At 37.3% G+C, this 24387-nt stretch overlaps 1 protein-coding gene across 1 annotated transcript in view; it reads right to left on the bottom strand.

The window, feature by feature from the left end:
* Window positions 1-24387, bottom strand: part of LRBA (LPS responsive beige-like anchor protein) — a 746337-nt gene that overhangs the window by 551118 nt on the left and 170832 nt on the right. Inside the window, exons 24-29 of the mRNA XM_052655100.1 lie at window positions 23566-23719; window positions 23001-23181; window positions 17120-17247; window positions 16546-16653; window positions 11994-12150; window positions 7683-8130 (exon numbers count right to left, since the gene is read on the bottom strand). Of these exons, the coding sequence (XP_052511060.1) occupies window positions 7683-8130; window positions 11994-12150; window positions 16546-16653; window positions 17120-17247; window positions 23001-23181; window positions 23566-23719 (1176 nt within the window). The remainder of the gene's footprint in view (window positions 1-7682; window positions 8131-11993; window positions 12151-16545; window positions 16654-17119; window positions 17248-23000; window positions 23182-23565; window positions 23720-24387) is intronic.

Here is a 24387-nt window from a genome sequence, read left to right as displayed (position 1 = left end):
AAATCATTAATGAATGCTAAGATTAAGCACTGATAATATGTCAAGAATTACTACACAATTCACAAAATAATCCTAACATAGTTATTACTTTCATTTAAAAAACTGGAAAAGTAAAGTTCAGAAAGTAAAAGTAATTTGTCAAGGTAGATGGCAGAACTGACCCACAATTCTAGGTTTATCTAAACAAGGGCCTCTAATTTGAACCAGTTTCTTAAGTTTTATTGAGATATAATTCACATTCCATGTAATTTATTCATATATAGTATAAAATTAAATGATTTTTAGAATATTCAAAAATTGTACAACCATCACAATTACATTAACATTTAAACATAATTCTATATTATAATCTATAAGCAATGAGAATAAAGGCTTCCAAGATTTAAAATTATTAATACATATGTACTGCTGCTGCTGCTGCTGCTGCTAAGTCGCTTCAGTCATGTCCGACTCTGTGCGACCCCATAGACGGCTACTAAAATACAAAAATATCTCTGCTCAGAAACAGAAAAACTGAATTCTTTAGCAATTTCCTCAGTACATAATAGAAAAATAGAATTAATCAATTTCCATATTCAATGTTTGTTTCAAATCACCTCTGAGAAAGTAACAATATAATGCTTTAGCTTTGGGCCACATAAAAACAAAGAAAATTCAATCACGAAGATTCACTTGGAAGGACATTAAGTAGGAGGCAAACTTCATGATATTCTCACTCTCTTTACTGTCTTTATTGCTGTAAGTTATAAATTTTCTGTGTAAAAGACTAAAATCTTCAACACAGGGGTATATTTAAGCTACCATACTTATCATGTATAAAAGTGTAACTCTAAACTGTTAGCAATGTTGTTGTTTAGTTGCTAACTCCTGTCCAACTCTTTTGTGACCCCATGGACTGCAGCCACCAGGGTCCTCTGTCCATGGGATTTTCCAGGCAAGAATACTGGAGTCAGTTGCCATTTCCTTCTCCAAGGGATCTTCCCAACCCACAGATCAAATCTGTATCTCCTCCTTGACAAGCAGATTCTTTACCTCTGAGCAAATGGATTAGTAAACCCTGTCTTAAAATTTTAATAAAATGGCATCATTTTCATCCTACAGCTTAAGGTTCTACTTAAAACAAATTGAAATGCTTGACTGAATTTTTGATATATGCCATTAATTTTAAGAAAAAGCCCTTCAAACTTTTTGGCATAAAAAAACAGAAGACAGGTAAATCCTTTAATTATGCAAGCTGTTTTTCCATACTTTCAAGTTATAATGAAATATTAAGGTATAAAATTCCACATATTATAGCTTTTTTCTTTATACCCACCAACTTTAATAATTAGTATCTGTAAAGCACTATGCTAAGGACATATATGAATTGTGTTACTTACATTTACAACAAACTACCACCACCATGAGGGGATTATTTATACTAACAACCCGAGAGGTAAGCACTTCATATTATTAGCCCCATTTTACAAATGAGAAAGAAGTAACTTTCCTAAGCCGCCTCCACAGATAGAAAGTATAAACACTGCTGACTTTTCTTTTTCTTACCTGAACTAGGGAGACTTTTTTGAAGATTTCTTTTAACTGAGTAACAACAAAGAGAGAGCAACATTTTCTTCCAGATCACTAAGGTTGAGAAGTTCCATTTCAGAATTGTATCAGTTTGAAATATCATAAACTTTCACAGAAACGCTATTTTCTCTAACATGCAAATAGTTCACTAAAGGAGAAGAGCATTTTAAGCCAAGTACTTTATTCCCTAAGGATCTAGCTGAAAAGCCAGACAAAGCCCTTGAACTTTATCAAGATAAATCCCTGGCATCCACTAATCACCAGAGAGAATCTCTGAAGGAGATAAGAGCAGGAATTTTGGCATGGGGATGAACACAAACACCTTGCCATCCACAGCGGCCCACGAGCCGGCAGCCCATCAGCAAGGTCCCACTCAGGGAGCTGTTACTCTAAACTTTCCAGCTATTGCTTGGAAGCCGATAATTCTTAAGATATGAGGAGAGCTGTGATTTCTGACACAGCATTCCAGAGATAAACACACGATCAGAGGGATGCTTTGAAATTCTCTAAGATACTCCTTTGGTCTAAAGCTGCATGAAAAGTCTTTCAAAAGGTGTCTCTTGCTTTGAGAAAGAGAGGGGGAAAACAGAGCAGTTTGCTTGCCATCAGACAATATGTTAAATGCATACCAGACATGTAAGCTCCAAACAGCCTCCTGAAAAATAGTACTGTCAAATTCCCCTTTGTTTTCTATTTTAATAAATCCCTAAAAATGGATTCCCTTTTCAGTTTCCTGAACAAGTTCATAACCTACTCACTGAAGGTATCATGAAGGCACAGAAAATTTGTACACTATTTAAAAAGAAATAAATGCCAAAACACGTGAAAATTAGGGAATTTATAAGGAAACAACTCTGATTATATTAGAAATATACATTAAAGGTATAAGCCTACCCTCAAGGTTTTCTCCTAATTTAATCTAACATTAATACAAATTTAAACAAATTTATAAATACTATCAATTTTTTAAAAACCTAATCATTTATACCTCAAAATATAGTCATTGCAGTTTGTCATATACTTTTTGAGACATATGGAAACATATATATTTTTTTAAGACCATTAAATCCCAAACTAAATTGTACTCTGCTTTTTCATTTAATAATATATCTTCAACATCATTTCAAATCGATACATAGTGTTGTGCTTTTCTCTCATCAGTGGCTGCGGAGTATTTACCATATATTTACCATATGCATAGGAAACAACACAAGCAACCAGTTCTTCATTTGCAACTACATCTGCACAGCACTGCCAAATGACAGGGTAGAGAGTCCACTGGCTATGGCTTAAATCCCAGCTCCACCACTTATTAGCACAAGAGCTTAAGCTGCTTTTTTACATTCCCTATGCCTCAGTTTCTTCATCTGTAAAATAAAAACAAAAACAGTATCTGTCTACCCACCTACCTGCCTATCTAAAACAATGCACTTTAACACTTTCACAGGGTAAAAGCTCAACAGGTATTAGCTTAATTAAGAAATTAATTAAGGAAGAAAACATTTTTTACTTGTATACATCTGTATAAAATTCTAGAGATATAATTAAGTTTGCATATTTAAAATTTTAATTAACTGCCAATTTTCCCTCAAATAAACTGTACCACAATGCCCTCCACAATATACCCTCATTAACACTAAGCATAATCTTTTAAACTTCTAGATTTCTTCATGCTAAGTGCTACAGATTAATATATATTCAATATCATTTGACACCAATACATATTGTTCTGCTTTTTTTCCACTTTAATAGTCCCATAGTATCACACTGTCATATAGGAAACAGACTCAGGGGGACGAAGTAATTTGTCCAAATTCACTAATAAGTAAATGAGCCAGAACTCACACACAGCTGTGTCTGATTTCCAGAATTAATATATAATTCCTATAAGCCTAATTTAAAAAAAAAAATAAGAAAGGAATAAAAGGAAAAAAAGATCTGACTCTAGCAACCACTGTCTCTATAGCAACACATCATACATATACCAATATGCTATTTACCTGGAACTGAGACTCTACAAGTCTTATCATTCCAGGACACTCGATCTAAACTTTAGACAGAAGGAGAAGGAACAAGATGACAGAGGATGATGGCAAAAAGATTTTCCAATAAAAGTATATATTCCCAGTGTTCAGTGCACCTTAATTATATAATTATATTATAATTATAATCATTAATATACAATATAATTATATAATATAATATAATTATTAATAAATAATATAATATAATTATTTATTATATAAATAATTTTAACCAGCTTGGACGTCTAATGCGCCATCAAGTCTGAAGTAGGAAATCAAGAGATAAGATGAAATACAGAGAAGGCACAGTGAAATAAACAACGCGAAAGTAGGAAATTATGATGAAAATATGTCAAAAGAAAACAGAAGCCAACTGGAAGGCAATCCCACTGGATAAATAAGAGACAATTTCAGTATCAAGATAAAAAACATAACAGTATAATTCATTCTATAAAACAGGAAACCATAAGGCCATATATTGAATGTATTGAATTCATTTGATGAGGATGATAACAGTTTCATAGTACCTCTTCCCAAGGAGTACCTTAACAGTGGAGAAACCCAGAAAATCCCATTTTAATAAATGATCTGAATGAATATCATTAGTAAGAAGATAAAACTGCGTGCCACTTGTTAGAACACAACAGGAAGAAACAGGGCCACTTCTGTGATACTACTCCCAAAGACGCTTTAAATTGAATCGAATCTCGAGGAAACATTAACAAACTAAACTGAGGGACATTATGCAAAACAGCTGGAGTCTCATCTTCTAAAGGGTCGAGGCTATTAAATTCAAGCAAAGAATAAGGAACTATTCTTCCAAAATGAAGACTAGAGAGATACAACAAAATACAGTACACAATTCTGAATTCAATCCTTCTACTAAAAAGAGCATTACTGAGAAAATCAACGAAACTAGAAATGGGTTTGAAGATGTGCAGGTATGATATCAATCTTAATTTCCTTATTGTGATGAATTTACTGTGGACATGCAGAAAAAAACCACAATAAACTACTCAAAAAGGATGGCGTATTGTATCAATTTCCCCTTAACAGGTTTAGGAAAAGTAAAATTTCTTCTAATTGGCAACTTTTCTATAAGGTAGAGCTTGTTTCATATAAAAATGTTGACCTTTGAAAAAGAATTCAATAACTCATATATATGTCTTACAGACACAATTTCAGAAAATTTACTGTAAATTTAATATAAAGAAGCATCTCAAGCAAATTAGCCAACGGTTTCTTAGGAACAGAACCTACAAAGTCAGGAATTTCCAGTCAGCTCTCTCAAGCTGTCAAGACTGAACACTTAGATGAACTCCTAAATCTGCCAGAATTCCCAGATTCCCACTTTTTCCATAAAGGCTGGCACATACTGACAGCAGGGGAGTGAAAGATAACCATTTGGAAGAATAAGTGATTTTAAGTTCCAACAAAGAAGAAAATTATTTAATACACAACTTGCTCTATACAGTCAGCAAAAATAAGACGAGGAACTGACTGTGGCTCAGATCATGAACTCCTTATTGCCAAATTCTGACTTAAATTGAAGAAAGTAGGGAAAACCACTAGACCATTCAGGTATGACCTAAATCAAATCCCTTATGTTTATACAGCGGAAGTGAGAAACAGATTTAAGGCACTAGATCTGATAGACAGAGTGCCTGATGAGCTATGGTCAGAGGTTCATGACATCATACAGGACACAGGGATCAAGACTATCCCCATGGAAAAGAAATGCAAAAAAGCAAAATGGCTGTCTGGAGATGCCTTACAAATAGCTGTGAAAAGAAGAGAAGCAAAAAGCAAAGGAGAAAAGGAAAGATACAAGCACCTGAATGCAGAGTTCCAAAGAATAGCAAGAAGAGATAAGAAAGCTTTCTTCAGCGATCAATGCAAAGAAATAGAGGAAAACAACAGAATGGGAAAGACTAGAGATCTCTTCAAGAATATTAGAGATACCAAGGGAACACTTCATGCAAAGATGGGCTCGATAAAGGACAGAAATGGTATGGACCTATCAGAAGCAGAAGATATTAAGAAGAGGTGGCAAGAATACACAGAAGAACTGTACGATCTTCATGACCAAGATAATCACGATGGTGTGATCCCTCACCTAGAGCCAGACATCCTGGGATGTGAAGTCAAGTGGTCCTTAGAAAGCATCACTACAAACAAAGCTAGGCGAGGTGATGGAATTCCAGTGGAGCTCTTTCAAATCCTGAAAGATGATGCTGTTAAAATGCTGTATTCAATATGCCAGCAAATTTGTAAAACTCAGGAGTGGCCACAGGACTGGAAAAGGTCAGTTTTCATTCCAATCCCAAAGAAAGGCAATGCCAAAGAATCCTCAAACTACCACACAGTTGCACTCATCTCACACGCTAGTAAAGTAATGCACAAAATTCTCCAAGCCAGGCTTCAACAGTATGTGAACCGTGAACTTCCAGATGTTCAAGCTGGTTTTAGAAAAGGCAGAGGAACCAGAGATCAAATTGCCAACATCCACTGGATCATCGAAAAAGCAAGAGAGTTCCAGGAAAACATCTGTTTCTGCTTTGATTATTCCAAAGCCTTTGTCAGTGTGGATCACAATCAACTGTGGAAAATTCTTCAAGAGATGGGAATCCCAGACCACCTGACCTGCCTCTTGAGAAATCTGTATGCAGGCCAGGAAGCAATAGTTAGAACTGGACATGAAACAGCAGACTGGTTCCAAATAGGAAAAGGAGTACATCAAGGCTTATTTAAATTCTATGCAGAGTACATCATGAGGAACGCTGGGCTGGAAGAAGCACAAGCTGGAATCAACATTGCCAGGAGAAATAACAATAACCTCAGATATGCAGATGACACCACCTTATGGCAGAAACTGAAGAGGAAATAAAAAGCCTCTTGATGGAAGTGAAAGAGGAGAGTCAAAGAGTTGGCTTAAAGCTCAACATTCAGAAAATGAAGATCATGGCATCCGGTCCCATCACTTCATGGGAAATAGATGGGGAAACAGTGGAAACCATGTCAGACTTTGTTTTTCTGCCTCCAAAATCACTGCAGATGGTGATTGCAGCCATGAAATGAAAAGACGCTTACTCCTTGGAAGGAAAGTTATGACCAACCTAGATAGCATATTAAAAAGCAGAGACATTACTTTGTCAACAAAGATCTGTCTAGTCAAGGCTATGGTTTTTCTAGTGGTCATGTATGGATGCGAGAGTTGGATTGTGAAGAAAGCTGAGCACCGAAGAATTGATGCTTTTGAACTGTGGTGTTGGAGAAGACTCTTGACAGTCCCTTGGACTGCAAGGAGATCCAACCAGTCCATTCTAAAGGAGATCAGTCCTGGGTGTTCACTGGAAGGACTCATGCTGAAGCTGAACCTCCAATACTTTGGCCACCTCATGCGAAGAGTTGACTCATTGGAAATAACTAATGCTGGGAGGGACTGGAGGCAGGAGAAGGGGATGACAGAGGATGAGATGGCTGGATGGCATCACCGACTCGATGGACATGAGTTTGAATGAACTCTGGGAGCTGGTGATGGACAGGGAGGCCTGGAGTGCTGCGATTCATGGGGTCGCAAAGAGTCGGACATGACTGAGTGACTGAACTGAACTGAATGTAATATTAACATTATTCTTAAACAATCTTAATGATTATGTTGATAATAGCATTGAAACATGTATATTATCATATGTGAAACACATCACCAGTCCAAGTTCAATGCATGAGACAGGGTGCTCAGGGCCAGGGCAAGGGATGACCCAGAGGGGTAGGATGGGGAGGGAAGTGGGAAGGGGGTTCAGGATGGGGTACACAAGTACACCTGCGGCTGATTCATGTCAATGTATGGCAAAAACCACTACAATATTGTAAAGTAATTAGCCTCCAATTAAAATAAATAAATTTAATTTTTAAAAAAATGAAATGATATACAAACCTGTCAACAAAATATCATAATTTTAAAAACTAGATTAAAACATCCCTTTTTAATGCTGAAGCTACAAAATTTAACAAAGTTAAATTCCTGCTTAAACTCCACTATAATGCATGTATTTATAAGATGCTAAAACAAAAGACTATTTATAGTACCTGTCAAAAGATCTGAACTGCACAGGTTGTTCAGCAGAGAGATCTCCAAGAGCCCCAAGGCAGGCTGGTGGCAGAAGGGCAGGATCCACAGTGACCCCATCTGTTGGTATGTTTACTAAGCTTCGGAGAATGTCCTTCACGTTGACATTTTTTGAAACTGAAACTGATGGTGCAGCCTTGTTATCCAATTCATTCCCTCCGTCACTTTTGGTTTCCTGAGATTTACTGACTTCTGAAGAAAGAGTGCACAGTGCCTCATTGATGGCATCGGGGCCTGCAGTGACGCTCTGAGGCGCTCCAGGAGCAGCCACGTCCTCACAGCTGCCTAGCCCAGGAGCTGTTTCTCCCCTAGTCCCTGAGTCCCTCCTTGGAGCAGGTGATATGCTTCCAGATTCTTCCACAGATGCTGGAGTTACTGGGCTCGATGCTGCTGGTGAGTCTTCTACATCTTGCCCAGAAAAAGAAGAAAAGTAAAAATTTTAAAAATTTACAAATAATTTTAAAAAGGTACATTGACTCCTAATTGTTTTAGATTATGAAACTTACAGCATGTTTTAAAAGGCTAAAACAAATTAATCTATAAAATGTACTGAGTAAATATACATATAATGAAATAGTTTAATAAAATAATAATAATAAATAAGGTTAACAAAGTATCTGAGAAAACCACAAACTGAATATGACATACCAATGGGTAGCAACACAAGATTGAAAGCCATTGGTCTATAAGAAAAACTCCAAAATCCTTAGGGTATACTCAAGGTTCTTCAAAAATATAAGTCTGCTAGGATGTAAACTTCATCAGGGTAGTGAATTTGTCTTCATTAACACTTCATCTCCAGCACCAGTGACAATGCCTGGGCCTACAACAATGTCCGGCAAGTAGTAGGTCCACCAATAAGTATTTTTCATCTCCAACTTTATCTCCTGCTCCTCATGCCGTACTACATATGCAACACAAAATTGCTTACAGTCTGCTGAATAGGCTTCTGTGCCTTATACACTGGCATTTCTTCGGGTAATACTCCCAAGACCTCTACCTCAGACATAGATTCTACTAGAAAACATGTTACGAACCTTATATGGATGAATGATTCAATGACCTTTAAAATATAGTTCCACAAGGAACATCACCTTTTCTATTTGATTTTCATTCCCTCCAATCAGGTATTGATTCCATTTCAACAAAAATGTTCCATCTTGCTAAATCCAATGACCAATTTTCGACCTAACAGCTCTTGACATAACAGCTGCTGCTGCTGCTAAGTCGCTTCAGTCGTGTCCGACTGTGCGACCCCACAGACGGCAGCCCATGAGGCTCCCCCGTCCCTGGGATTCTTCAGGCAAGGACAGCAGCAGCAACTGCTTATTCCTTCCAGGCTGGTAACACTCTTCCAGCTTTTCACATGCCTTACTGTGATTCTTTCTTTACTTCCTTCACTTCTCTTTCTCCCTTATTTCTTAACTTGGAGGAATTTAGTACTCAGTTCTTAATCCTTTCACTTTTTCTATCAACATTTATATCGTTAACGGTCTCATTCACTCTCCAAGTATTAAATATCACTATTTCGATCATTCAATCAAATTTAGATTGTTGTAACTGCCTACTCTACATTTTTTAATATGTCTAAAAGACATCGTAAACACAACATATCGAAAATTAAATTTCTTATCCTTGCCTATGTTTCACCTTCAGTCTATCCAACTGTACATTACAATTATTCTTGACTACCTTCGATATTTCACATACGCACACCTAATATTTTTAAACACTGCTTTCTCACCATCAGAATATATCCAAAATCTCACTGCTTCTCACTAGCCCTACAGTTACCACCCAGGTCAATACCCAAATCACCTCTTGCCGAGATTATTGCAATATACTCCTAACTGGTCATGTTAGACTGTTACATTAATGGATCTACAGGTCATGCCTCCTGGTATTCATCCCCTTGAGCAGTTCTTGAGTATGGGCTGCGCCTGACTTCAGTTCAGTTCAGCTGTTCAGTCATGTGCGACTCTTTGTGACCCCATAGACTGCAGCACGCCAGGCCTCCCTGTGCATCTCCAACTCCCGGAGTTTACTCAAACTCATGTCCATTGAATTAGCCATCGAACCATCTCATCTTCTGTCATCCCCTTCTCCTCCGGCCTTCAATCTTTCCCATAATCAGGGTCTTCTCCAATGAGTCAGTTCTTTGCATCAGGTGGCCCAAGTACTGAAGCTTCAGCTTCAACATCAGTCCTTCCAATGAATATTCCAAAATCTAAATATATATGAATGTTCAGGACTGATCTCCTTTAGGATGGACTGGCTGGATCTCCTTGCAGTCCAAGGGCCTCTCAAGAGTCTTCTCCAACAACACAGTTCAAAAGCATCAATTCTTCGGTGCTCAGCTTTCTTTATAGTCCAACCCTCACATCCTTACATGAGCACTGGAAAAACCATAGCCTTGACTAGATGGACCTTTGTTGGCAAGGTAATGTCTCTGCTTTTTAATAAGCTGTCTAGGTTGGTCATAACTTTTCTTCCAAGGAGTAAGTGTCTTTTAATTTCATGGCTGCAGTCACCATCTGCAGTGATTTTGGGGCCGAAGGAAATAAAGTCTATCACTGTTTCCATTGTTTCCCCACCTATTTGCCATGAAGTGATAGGACCAGGTACTATGATCTTAGCTTGCTGAATATTGAGCTTTAAGCCAACTTATTCACTCTCCTCTTTCACTTTCATCAAGAGGCTCTTTAGTTCCTCTTCACTTTCTGCCATAAGGGTGGTGTCATTTGCATATTTGAGATTATTGAGATTTCTCTTGATTGCAGCTTGTGCTTCATCCAGTCCAGCATTTCTCATGATGTTCTCTGCACATAAGTTAAATAAGCAGGGTAGCAATAGACAGCCTTGATGTACTCCTTTCCCTATTTGGAACCAGTCTGTTGTTCCACATCCAATTCTAACTGTTGCTTCTTGACCTGGATACAGATCTCTCAGGAGTCAGGTCAGGTGGTCTGGTATTACCATCTCTTGAAGAATTGTCCACAGGGCCTGACATACTTACACTTATGTGGCAAAAGTGACAATGGGCCAGTTCAGTACCCAGTCTTTAAGAAGATCTAACAGTTTGTGCATTCTCAGAATCCCTGAACATCTCTGAAAGCAGTCCGGCTACCTTGCTGGTAAGATCATGTAGGGAGACCTCCATATAGGAGATAAAGGACCTCCAAACTAATGGAGTAAAACAAAGGAATTTAGCTGAAAACAAGTAGCAAGGTCCCCGACACACAACCCCAGTCTAGTCATTTTAGTCCGTCAGCCCTAGATCTTGGAGCTATTCTAGCTGAGGCACTAGATAAATGAGTAGAAAAATTATCTCAGACTTTCCAACCCCAGAAACATCATTTGGAGCAGGAATTTTTACCACTGTACCTTATCTGAATCAAAGTCACGGAATCAGGATAACAAGACTAAAATAGTTGGGAGTTTTTGCTTTGAGGTAATCTGTAACACAGTGCTCCATAACTGAAACCCCGCTTTTTCTTGCGCTACAAGATGTAATCTTAACAGAATTTCACATTCTACTTTTTAATAACATACATCAATTCTAACTCCTGTACTCAAAGCCCTCCAAAAATTTCCCATTCTCCTTAGAGTGAAAATTCACACTCCCTTTCTCCTGGTTATTCCTGATTTATTTCCCCAATTTTATTGTCTTAAGGCTTAACATCTTCTAAAATACTATACAATTTGTTTTATTATATATACCCATTTTCTACTTATTCTCCTGGAATACAAGCTCCATGAAGGCAGATTTTTTTGTTTCTGCTCATCAGTAATGAACAGGTACCTAAGAGGTACCAAATGAATACTGATTGGATAGATAAATCTCCTCTGTTGGGTAGGAGCTACTTCTATAACCACATTAGCTGCTTCTCTATACATCTATAACTGGCAGCTAATTTTATATATAACTCCAATTATTACACTTATTTGTTAACAAATATGTCTTATAAGAGAAAATAAGTGATTCTTCACAACAAATGCTGAGTTAAAAACATTTAATACTTTATTTTTAAACCGTAACATTTTCTCAGTTATTTTTTAATTAGATGGCTCACTTAAAACAGAAATCATGTCTCAGTTGCAATTAACTACAGGGTCTTTAAAACACTTCGTTATTAATAAAAAATAATTGCATGTTCTCATTAATGTATACATAAACGGATTTAAATTCCAAGATGAATATTTTAACTGCCGTAAGTAGGTCATGTTTTACTTGACTTTTGGATGCCAGATAATAAAATGCAGAAACTTACCAGGGAGTGACAAATTTCCACATTCACTACCAGTTTCTCTAGACTGGCTATGCCTTTCATTCTGCGGTTCCAAAATGTCTCTGTACTTTGACACCATAAGAACGGAGATAAAGTATACAACTGCCAAGGCTAAAAACTGTGCTTGTTTGCTATCCTCCTGGGGAGAGAACAAAAGAACTTAATCATGCCACTACTAAGTAACACGTTTGAATCTTATTTTACAAGACAACATTCAAATACAGAACATATTCACAAATCTTTTGAAATACACAGAAAATAGTAATGAATTCACCTGAGCAAAGATTGAACAAAGACTCTTAAAAATATACCTGTATATCTTAGGTTTTATGCTTCTGAAACAGGAGAGAGATGCTGGCTCATTTTTTTTTACTCATTTTTTTTACATTAAGTAACTCAATCTGAAGAGATCTCCTAATATACTTTATAAGATTAATCAAATAGCAACTATAATTACATATGAACCATTATTTTTACTTCCAACCATAAGAATTAATTATGTTTTTAAAAAATCAGAATAACAGTTTTCCTAAAAGACAAACATTTGAGATTATTAAAAGTGAGGTTATCAGAGACAGAACTAGATGCTAAAGAAATTCTCAAGAGTATTTCAAAGGAATATAGACAAACAAGTGTCCGGGACTTAATATAGTGTCTGGAGAAAGAAAAGGACAAACCAGGCTGATCTCTAAAGAGGTTCAGGCTTCATCTCAGCTCTACAGATCACCTATATATATCAATCACCGCTTCACCTAATAAAAATTCCCCATTTTCAAAGGAACATTGCACACATTACTAATTTTGATAACTTTTAAAAATACATTTGAACCTAAAGGAAAAAGTCAAAATTTGTCCATCAAATTCTGAAACTCAAGTAGCAGATAAATTTAGGATAAACAAAGTAAAGAACATGGTTGCCTAGGAGATAAATGAATGGAAACAACTGGTTCAAATATGGCTTTAAAGTTATCAATTAATGATTATCAAAAGTTTTGGACACAATTTCAGAGAAAAATTAAATTTCAGAGTCTACTGAAAATATCCACTTAACAGGATTATTAGATATATTTATAATCTGACAAGAATCTTTGGTAGTTCCTAGGTTCATGTGTAACACCTTATTAGTCTTGATAGAAAAGATATGTTCATTTTTCCTTTCTTAAATTAACGTACCCTTTTCTCCAGGAGCTCCTATGTTCTTCTGCCACATAATCCTACCATCTATTACAATAACTGCTACCAATGGTTATCAACATTAACAATGTAGGCAAATAACCTGCTTCGTCTTCTTAATGTTTTATAAATTATTTATACCTATCTAAATGTTCAAGCTGGTTTTAAAAAAGGCAGAGGAACCAGAGATCAAATTGCCAACATCTGCTGGATCATCAAAAAAGCAAGACAGTTTCAGAAAAACATCTATTTCTGCTTTATTGACTATGCCAAAGCCTTTGACTGTGTGGATCACAATAAACTGTGGAAAATTCTGAAAGAGACGGGAATACGAGACCACCTGACCTGCCTCTTGAAAAACCTATATGCAGGTCAGGAAGCAACAGTTAGAACTGGATATGAAACAATAGACTGGTTCCAAATGCGAAAACGAGTACGTCAAGGCTATATATTGTCACCCTGCTTCTCTAACCTCCATGCAGAGTACATCATGAGGAACGCTGGGCTGGAAGAAACACAAGCTGGAATCAAGATGGCAGGGAGAAATCTCAATAACCTCAGATATGCAGATGACACCACCCTTATGGCAGAAAGTGAAGAGGAACTAAAAAGCCTCTTGATGAAAGTGAAAGAGGAGAGTGAAAAAGTTGGCTTAAAGCTCAACATTCAGAAAGCTAACATCACGGCATCCAGTCCCATCACTTCATGGGAAACAGATGGGGAAACAGTGGAAACAGTGTCAGACTTTATTTTGGGGGGCTCCAAAATCACTGCAGATGGTGACTGCAGCCATGAAATGAAAAGACGCTTACTCCTTGGAAGGAAAGTTATGACCAACCTAGATAACACATTAAAAAGCAGAGACATTACTTTGTCAACAAAGATCTGTCTAGTCAAGGCTATGGTTTTTCTAGTGGTCATGTATGGATGTGAGAGTTGGACTGTGAAGAAAGCTGAGAGCCAAAGAATTGATGCTTTTGAACTGTGGTGTTGGAGAGGACTCTTGAGAGTCCCTTGGACTGCAAGGAGATCCAACCAGTCCACTCTAAAGGAGATCAGTCCTGGGTGTTCATTGCAAGGATTGATGCTAAAGCTGAAACTCCAATACTTTGGCCACCTCATGCGAAGAGTTAACTCATTGGAAAAGACTCTGATGCTGGAAAAGATTGAAGACAGGAGGAGAAGGGGACGACAGAGGATGAGATGACTGGATGGCATCACTGACTCAATGGACGTGAGTCTGAGTGAACTCCAGGAGTTGGTGATGGACAGGGAGGCCTGGAGTGCTGCGATTCATGGGGTCGCAAAGAGTTGGACACGACTGAGCAAATGAACTGAACTGAATTGAAATTTTTATTTAGCCCATTAGCATGTTCAATGTTTAGTAACTACAGTATGAAGTATACAGGGTATGCCTGTTTTATGCCTAAATAAGAAATATCGCGTAGATTCTTATGTTTAAGACCTAACTCCCGAAACAAATTTGTTTTCAACTGTAGCTGTCATTTATTAAATAATTACTGTGAGTCAGGCACTGTGCTACAGTCATTAACCCATATACATAAAATGAGGCCTACAGAAGTTAAGTAATTTACCTAAGGGCACACAGTAAATGCAAAAGCAAATCTGAACTCAGATTAGAGTGATTAAAAACCTTAGCTCTTAACCTCTAGGTAATGATTTATTTATATCCCCAATCTTAGGTAATTTCCTTTTTCTTCAAAGTTTGCTTATGCTAGAATAGGCTCTGGAGGTAGCCTGAGATATAAGCTCTTTTCTCTTTTGTAAAAGTCCTATAAGATGACTTAATCACTTTTCTAATTACCAAAAAAGTTAAAGTTACTTGTTACTTTCAGAAACGACATGGTCGGCACAGGAGACACTCGAATTCTCTGTCCAAATATTGTGATGTAATAAGAGCCAGGGCAGGGTGTATTGATTTCATTTTAGATGCTATAGGAAAGCCATTAGAAAAATTTTAAAGCCAAAGACTTACATCACTTACTGTAGATTTTTAAAATTCATTTTAGGAAATACAAGTTATAGGGCAACAGACTCAACAACTGCTCCAAGAGAATGGGGAGAGAAGGAAGCAGCAATATTTGGTTCCACAGTAGACCACAGGCAGTGGGTTTCGAAAACCACAAAGGTGATTCTTTGTTAATAAAAGGAATAATACAGTTACCAAAAAGCAAAAAACGGAGATCCAGAGAGGGAGCATAATTAAGTATATACAGATATTAGTTAAGATGAAAATTTGAAGTATGGTTAATATGAAATTTTCAAGAATCAGATTCCTTACGCCCTTAATCCACTTTTACCTATCACTATTTGTGGTTTTAAGCAGATAATTTAAGCTAATACTGCTATCTTTCTCATCGGAGTATTCTTTGAATTAAATAATACATTATCAATCATCCAGTCTTATGCTTAATATACAATAAGGGTTTAAGACTATTAGCTATAGCTAATAACAACTACTATTAACAAATTGCAAACTTCATGAAGAATCAAGAGTGAAGTAAAACACTAGAAAAAGGAAAATTAAAACTGAAGTTATAAAGTTTATTTTTTAAAAACTTCTGTGTAGTACAGAGCAGCCTAGTACTCAACACACAGTAAGAGTTCAGTGAATATTAATGATAATACTCCAAATCCAAGTGAGCAGGATCACAAATGATTTTAATTTTCATGTTTATGTTTTTTATACAACATTACAATTTCTACATGAAATTCTGCCATATTATGTATCAAAATTAGCTAAAACAAACCTTTCACCTTTAAAATACTTAAAATACCATAAACAACATTTCATCATGTACTTTTTTAAATTTATTTTTTAATATAAATTTATTTTAATTGGAGGCTAATTACTTTACAATCTTGTGGTTTTGCCATATATCATCATGTACTTTTAGATCATATAAAACTTTCAAAGCACAGGTTCTGGTGTTTGACTGATGAGTTTGAATCCTATCATTTTCTAGCTCCATTAGCTTAAAAAAGTTACATGAACTCTCTGTGCTTCAAATTCCTCACTTATAAAATTGGAATTACAAAGTACACAACTCAAGAAGTTGTTGAAATTAATGATAATACATAAAGCACTTAGAATGCTTACTGTCTAATAATGTGCTGTTGTTGTCAGTAGCAACACTCTGATATATTAGCTCCATGTATATAAGTAATACTTTCTAAGATTCTAAGATTCTAAAATCATTGTCAAGACAACTGGTATCTAAGTCTTCTTATTTCTACTTGACGATTTTATGCCACAAAAAGTGTTCACTCTCAATACTTTGGGCCTAGGAGGAAATATGTGTCAGCTAAGAGAATATGTGAAAGAAATACTGGAACTTACTATGTCTCTGAAGACAACTGCCCGAAGTCGATTAATATCCATGTCTTGTAAGAGCCTGTCAAAATCTCTCACTGGAGATATACCACCAGTTACAAGGTCCACTGGACTCTATTTAAGACAAAACATATAAACACAGACTGCAGAGATATTTTTAAAAATAACACACTATTCCGTGGGCAACATCATCTTTTCCCAGCTTGGTCTCCTCCTCCTCGCTTCTGTTTTTGGATGCCAGGACAGAGGGGTGCGTATAGAAGGGAGTCATGAAAGGAAAAAGATCTGCATGCTAACTCAACAAGCACGTGAAACACAAACTGAAGTATCTGGAGGGAAAAGTATCATGGACACAAGGAAAGTAAACATTTGGAAAACCAGACAAGATTAAGTATAAGCAAATCTTTACTGTATACTCAAACACAAATATTTGAAGGTTATGTCCACAGACTAAAATAACTATTTTAGGACTTCTGTCAGATTTATTTAACTTTATGTTGAAATGAACAAATAAATTTAAGATCTTAACTGTAAAATAAGAGAATGCTTTCTTATTTAATTAATTATTCTGCAGGCTTACCTTCGCAGCAGATTTCCCAGTGGGAATCAGGCTGTGTGCCATTTTCTGGCTTTTTCCTGCTTCGCTTTTATTTCTCAGCTGTGACTGCTGCTGACACTCTAAGCAATTCCTTACTGCCACTGCACACACTGCAATTTAGGAAAACACTGTATTTAAGATTACGGAACTGACAAAACCCACCTATATAAGTTGCATAAGATTTTACTCGAAACAGATCACCTTCAGCAAATTCCTAAAATATCCCTGGGCTTTATCACCTACCATTTGTTTTCTGACTCTGGTAGCCACTCTGTTAGGGCCCACTGCTAAAAGAGAATCTGTTCAAGAACTTAAGAAACACTATGCTGTTTCTTAGATCTCACATAAGTTACTTGAAATAATCTTTTATGGGGGAAAAGATAGGGAAGAAAAGATTTTAAAAGTGTAAGAAAACAAAGTAAATCACAGTGCCATCAACCAGTCCCTCTATTATCTTCACTAAAGTACAACAGTTAAACTAGAAACCTGCACGTCTTTCTTAAAATTTTTATGATTACAGCATGATAGTAATAGGGACTGATAGAGGGCATAGCATTAAAGGGAATATTTATTTATAAGGTCTATCTTCTACTGGCTTTCATTAAAACGGTTTAAAAGGTAGGGGACAAAAAGGAGATTGTGATTAATATACAATCCAAAATTACCTCTCTAAACATCTCACTTATCAGGCAGTTAACTCAAGTTATTCAGATGTTAACTGTGAACTTTAAAGACTTAGGTAATACACAATTGAGTATGAACTGATTCGTATCATGTCATCATCTCCAATCCCAGCCAAATCAGTAGCCCTAAAAGTATCTGTCTCCACAAGAGTGGGAGAGCAAATTAGGAATAAAACAGCAAACTTAGGTGATAACTTCAAGTACCAGCTGACTATCATACAGCTACTACACACGGAATTGAAAAAGGAGAGTATTCAGAAAAGGTGCCCAAAGAGAGCCACAGAAGCTGGAGAAAGACAAGGAACAGAGTGAAGAGGGAGGGAGGGAGAACATGGAACACAACTCTGTGCAGTCTGGGGTCAGGCCCCGCAAAAAACGTTCCAACTACTTTTCTCAGAGGCTGCAGAGCATCAAGTCTGGGTCTGCATTACGAAGTCAGAAACCACACTGGAGCGCCTAGTATCAACCAGTCTCCATAGTACAGTTTATTCTCACTGTCGCCATCTGACCTTCTCACTTCCAACTTCACGAACACAGGAGTGAGAAGGCCAGGGATGAAACCATCTGCACTGCTGTGACCAGGCTTACCATGTGCTGTTAAGTGGTCCTGAACAAGGAGAACACGTGGTGCTGGAGCACACTTAAGTATTCCTTTATTTTCTTCTATAGTTATGGAAATAGAGGGAGACAGAGTATTCTAGTTTCTGAATTTCATACTTCTTGAGTACAGCAAAGCATTGCTAATGTACACTTCTACTTTCAATTCTACAAATGTACTCTTTTCAGGAAGTGGAGAGGTTTAAAAGTGGCATATACAAAGCAATGGGTTCTAAATATTTTAATTGTATTATTGATATAAAGTTTAACGGTATATCCTATAACAGAAAGAACAGCAATACTAGTTAAAACTATATTCAAATTCCACCTCTGCAAAGTAGAGCGTCTGAATTTTCATTAAGTTAAATAACTACTTTGATCTCAAATTTCCTCATGATTAAAAGAAAATACAAATGAATGAATGGGAGAAAATGACTACTGACTCAATGTGAAAATGAGAAACGACATGCAACAATAGTAAATGAAAGCTTTTGTTTTGTCATGCTTACCATCTGACTCTTAACTAGGATTTTAAAACAATGTCCTAAAAATAGCATACCAAGTTCTTTAGAGCATCCCGAGTTTAAAAGTACTTTGAATCATATTTTGAGTGAAAATAATCATTGTACCAAAAAAATCTAAGTATGTCTGAATATCTAAGTATAGATATTCTTGCTAAATATGGGGAAATATTTTACTAACTAATTAGACTTTCAAATTTTGATATTATATTTTCATAGGTATCTTATTCATCTGTCTTTACATGGCCATGGTTCCTAAAGATTTTGCTTTCATTTCTTGGTCCCCTTTTATCACCTACTTCTCGCCATTTAATAAGAAAATCATTAACAAAGTCTCAGTATTTACAACTAGATACAGGAAATATTCTGCATAGAGAAAAACAATTTTTCTTCACCTAAGGAATTTCAGATTTCACTTAAAAATTCAAGGAAGAACTGCCTCCAGGACAAGAGCAGAGATTTAATAGGTATATTAATTTCATCACAACTTCTCTGGATTAATGGCTGCATTTGAACGATGCAAGTTTAGAACCTTGCTACTCAAGTGTGTTTCCAAGAGAAGCAGCAACAACACTACCTGACTTACTAGAAGGACAATTTTAGCCCTCATCCCAGACCTCTATAAGCTAATCAGCATTTTAAGAATATCATCTGGTGATCCATGTGTATGAATCACATCAAAATTTGAGAAGGACTCAATTCAGTTCAATTGCTCAGTCGTGTCTGACTCTTTGCGACCCCATGAATCACAGCACGCCAGGCCTCCCTGTCCATCACCAAATCCCAGAGTTCACTCAGACTCACGTCCATTGAGTCAGTGATGCCATCCAGCCATCTCATCCTCTGTCGTCCCCTTCTCCTCCTGCTCCCAATCCCTCCCATCATCAGGGTCTTTTCCAATGAGTCAACTCTTCACATGAGGTGGCCAAAGTACTGGAGTTTCTGCTTTAGCATCATTCCTTCCAAAGAAATCCCAGGCCTGATCTTCTTTAGAATGAACTGCTTGGATCTCCTTGCAGTCCAAGGGACCCTCAAGAGTCTTCTCCAACACCACAGTTCAAAAGCATCAATTCTTCGGCACTCAGCCTTCTTCACAGTCCAGTTCTCACATCCATACATGACTACTGGAAAAACCATAGCCTTGACTAGATGGATCTTAGTCGGCAAAATAATGTCTCTGCTTTATAAAATACTGTCTAGGTTGGTCATAACTTTCCTTCCAAGGAGTAAGCGTCTTTTCATTTCATGGCTGCAATCACCATCTGCAGCGATTTTGGAGCCCAAAAAGATAAAGTCTGACACCGTTTCCCCATCTATTTCCCATGAAGTGATGGGACTGGATGCCATGATCTTCGTTTTCTGAATGTTGAGCTTTAAGCCAACTTTTTCACTCTCCTCTTTCACTTTCATCAAGAGGCTTTTTAGTTCCTCTTCACTTTCTGCCATAAGGGTGGTGTCATCTGCATATCTGAGGTTATTGACATTTCTCCCGGCAGTCTTGATTCCAGCTTGTGCTTCTTCCAGCCCAGCGTTTCTCATGATGTACTTTGCAAAGAAGTTAAATAAGCAGGGTGACAATATACACTCTTGACGTACTCCTTTTTGTATCTGGAACCAATCTGTTGTTCCATGTCCAGTTCCAACTGTTGATTCCTGACCTGCATACAGGTTACTGAGGAGACAGGTCAGGTGGTCTGGTATTCCCATGTCTTTCAGAATTTTCCACAGTTTATTGTGATCCACACAGTCAAAGGCTTTGGCATAGTCAATAATGCAGAAATAGATGTTTTCCTGGAACTCTCTTGCTTTATCGATGATCCAGAGGATGTTGGCAATTTGATCTCTGGTTCCTCTGCCTTTTCTAAAACCAGCTTGAACATCTGGAAGTTTACAGTTCAAGTATTGCTGAAGCCTGGCTTGGAGAATTTTGTGCAGTACTTTACTAGAGTGTGAGATGAGTGCAACTGTGTGGTAGTTTGAGGATTCTTTGGCATTGCCTTTCTTTGGGATTGGAATGAAAACTGACCTTTTCCAGTCCTGTGGCCACTGCTGAGTTTTACAAATTTGCTAGCATTTTGAGTGCAGCACTTTCACAGCATCATCTTTCAGGATTTGAAATAGCTCAACTGGAATTCTGTCACCTCCACTAACTTTGTAGTGATGCTTTCTAAGGTCCACTTGACTTCACATTCCAGGATGTCTGGCTCTAGGTGATAACCACCATCGTGGTTATCTTGGTCGTGAAGATCTTTTTTGTACAGTTCTTCTGTGTAGTCTTGCCACCTCTTCTTAATATCTTCTGCTTCTGTTAGGTCCAGACCATTTCTGTCTTTTATCGAGCCCATCTTTGCATGAAATGTTCCCTTGGTATCTCTCATTTTCTTGAAGAGATCTCTAGTCTTTCCCATTCTGTTGTTTTCCTCTATTTCTTTGCATTGATCCCTGAGGAAGGCTTTCTTATCTCTTCTTGCTATTCTTTGGAACTCTGCATTCAGATGCTTATATCTTTCCTTTTCTCCTTTGCTTTTTGCTTCTCTTCTTTTCATAGCTACTTGCAAGGCCTCCCCAGACAGCCATTTTGCTTTTTTGCATTTCTTTTCCATGGGGATGGTCTTGATCCCTGTCTCCTGTATAATGTCACCAACCTCATTCCATAGTTCACCAGGCACTCTATCTATCAGATTTAGTCCCTGAAATCTATTTCTCACGTCCACTGTATAATCATAATGAATTTGATTTAGGTCATACCTGAATGGTCTAGTGGTTTTCCCTACTTTCTTCAATTTAAGTCTGAATTTGGCAATAAGGAGCTCATGATCTGAACTACAGTCAGCTCCCGGTCTTGTTTTTGCTGACTGTATAGAGCTTCTCCATCTTTGGCTGCAAAGAATATAATCAATCTGATTTCGGTGTTGACCATCTGGTGATGTGCATGTGTAGAGTCTTCTCTTGTGTTGTTAGAAGAGGGTATTTGCTATGACCAGTGCATTTTCTTGGCAAAACTCTATTAGTCTTTGCCCTGCTTCATTCCATATTCCAAGGCCAAATTTGCCTGTTACTCCAGGTGTTTCTTGACTTCCTACTTTTGCATTCCAGTCCCCTATAATGAAAAGGATATCTTTTCGGGGTGTTAGTTTTAAAAAGTCTTGTAGGTCTTCATAGAACCGTTCAGCTTCTTCACTGTTACTGGTTGGGGCACAGACCTGGATTACTGTGATATTGAATGGTTTGCCTTGGAAATGAAGAGAGATCATTCTGTCGTTTTGGAGATTGCATCCCAGTATTGCATTTTGGACTCTTTCGTTGACCATGATGGCTACTCCATTTCTTCTAAGGGATTCCTGCCTGCAGTAGTAGATACAATGATCATCTGAGTTAAATTCACCCATTGCAGTCCATTTTAGTTCACTGATTCCTAGAATGTCGACATTCACTCTTGCTATCTCCTGTTTGACTTCTTCCAATTTGCGCTGATTCTTGGACTTGACATTCCAGGTCCCTATGCAATATTGCCTTTACAGCATCAGACCTTGCCTCTAGCACTAGTCACATCCACAGCTGGGTACTGTTTTTGCTTTGGCTCCATCCCTTCATTCTTTCTGGAGTTATTTCTTCACTGATCTCAGTAGCATATTGGGCACCTACTGACCTGGGGAGTTCCTCTTTCAGTATCCTATCATTTTGCCTTTTCATGCTGCTCATGGGGTTCTCAAGGCAAGAATACTGAAGTGGCTTGCCGTTCCCTCTCCAGTGGACCACATTCTGTCAGTAGAGAAGCAGTACTTCAAAGCAAAAGGAGACTGGGGGCTGCAGGGAGTAATGCTGATCAGAATCAACTTGGCAGAATTCTCAAAACATCCCCTCCTCCTCGATCCACCCTTACAAGTACTACTATAGCCAATGCATACACAGTCCTTTACTCTTTGGAAGTTAAAAGTATCATAAGACAAACTGCCTAGCCAATATTTTCCCACCAACAGGGGAAAGAAAACATTCAACGTAATACGTCTGTATTACTGAAAATTTAAGTAAATTCCTAAGTAATGGAGTTTAACAGCTCACCTAGTCGGAGACTCTGCCGCAAAATTCCTCCAGATGACATATTTTTTTCAGCTTCAATTTCAGTGAAGCCAAGAGAACTTGCAAATATAAGTACATCCACAAGGCTAATTAATCTCTGCAAAAATGTCACAGAGGCTTCTATTGAAAGCCCTTGAGTAGGTTCGATATTCTCCAGCTCATGCTGTAAGGAATAAATTTTGACATTTATATATATATTCTGAAAAAGCTCAATTTTATGAGATACATTCCCCAAATTTCTAAATTTTATAAAAAGTTTGGCTCTTATAAATCTAGTTCAACAGAGGAATTTCCTTATCATTTCATCTAAAAAAAAAAAAAAGCATACATTCAGGTGAAACACTGTCAGTCATATTCCTCACTAATTCATCCCTGATAATTAAATATTCTCTAATGCCATCATTCCTGGGACAGAGTCTAAGGTCCTTTCAAGTAATTATAACAGATTCTGCTGTTTTTGAATTACAGAACCACCACATTTAAGTTTTAATCAATCAGAACATATAAGTCATGTTTTCCCACCAATTTTACATAGTAAAGGCCTTACTGTAGCCGACGTAGCAGCTGAAAGCAACGGCAGTATACCCCCACAAGCCATGACCATATTGTCCATCACTTGAGAGATGAGATGAATGGTGTTGTGTACAAAGATGATATTATCACTGCTATTCACGAAGTCCATAACTGTCTTTGTTGAATGGCTGTCCAAAGATAAATGATGTTTACTCACAATGCTAAAGAAAGGAAATCAGAGTTGCCTACTTGAGGGAAGGGAGCATAAGAGGTGCTTTTTTCGCTTCATCTTGAAAGCTGAGGAAATATAATGACGCAAGCAGGCATTTTGGGGGGCGTACACTTCCTCAGAATATGTAGACCATTCCATATCAGTGCTTACGATCTGTGCTCTTTTTCAGTTCTGAACAGTAAATACTATTGATCTTACACCTGATATAAAAGTTGAACTAAATTACCCTAAATTAGGAGCAAAATTTGAAGCCACAAAAACTCAGAGGTAAATGGTGTTACATGTGCTATTAAAAATGAATTTTCTAGTAACATTTTCTTAGATAATGCCATGAAATGTTTTTAAACAGAATAAGAGTAGAATACAACTAACAATAAACAAATTAGGCACTTCTAAAAATCATAAATCACACAACGGAGGATAATCTAAAATACGCAGACTTTATATAGTAAAAATACACTGGAAAATTAGATGTTTTACCTAAATCCCATTTTTTCACTTCTTCTAGAAATAAATGCATTTGGCAGACCTGCTACTGCTAAGTCACTTCAGTCGTGTCCGACTCTGTGCGACCCCATAGACGGCAGCCCACCAAGCTCCCCCGTCCCTGGGATTCTCCAGGCA

Source organism: Budorcas taxicolor, chromosome 17 (genome assembly GCF_023091745.1).
Source record: "Budorcas taxicolor isolate Tak-1 chromosome 17, Takin1.1, whole genome shotgun sequence".
Taxonomy (NCBI): Eukaryota; Metazoa; Chordata; class Mammalia; order Artiodactyla; family Bovidae; genus Budorcas; species Budorcas taxicolor.
The sequence above is the reverse complement of the archived record's forward strand: the minus strand, read 5'-3'. Positions and strand labels throughout refer to the sequence as shown.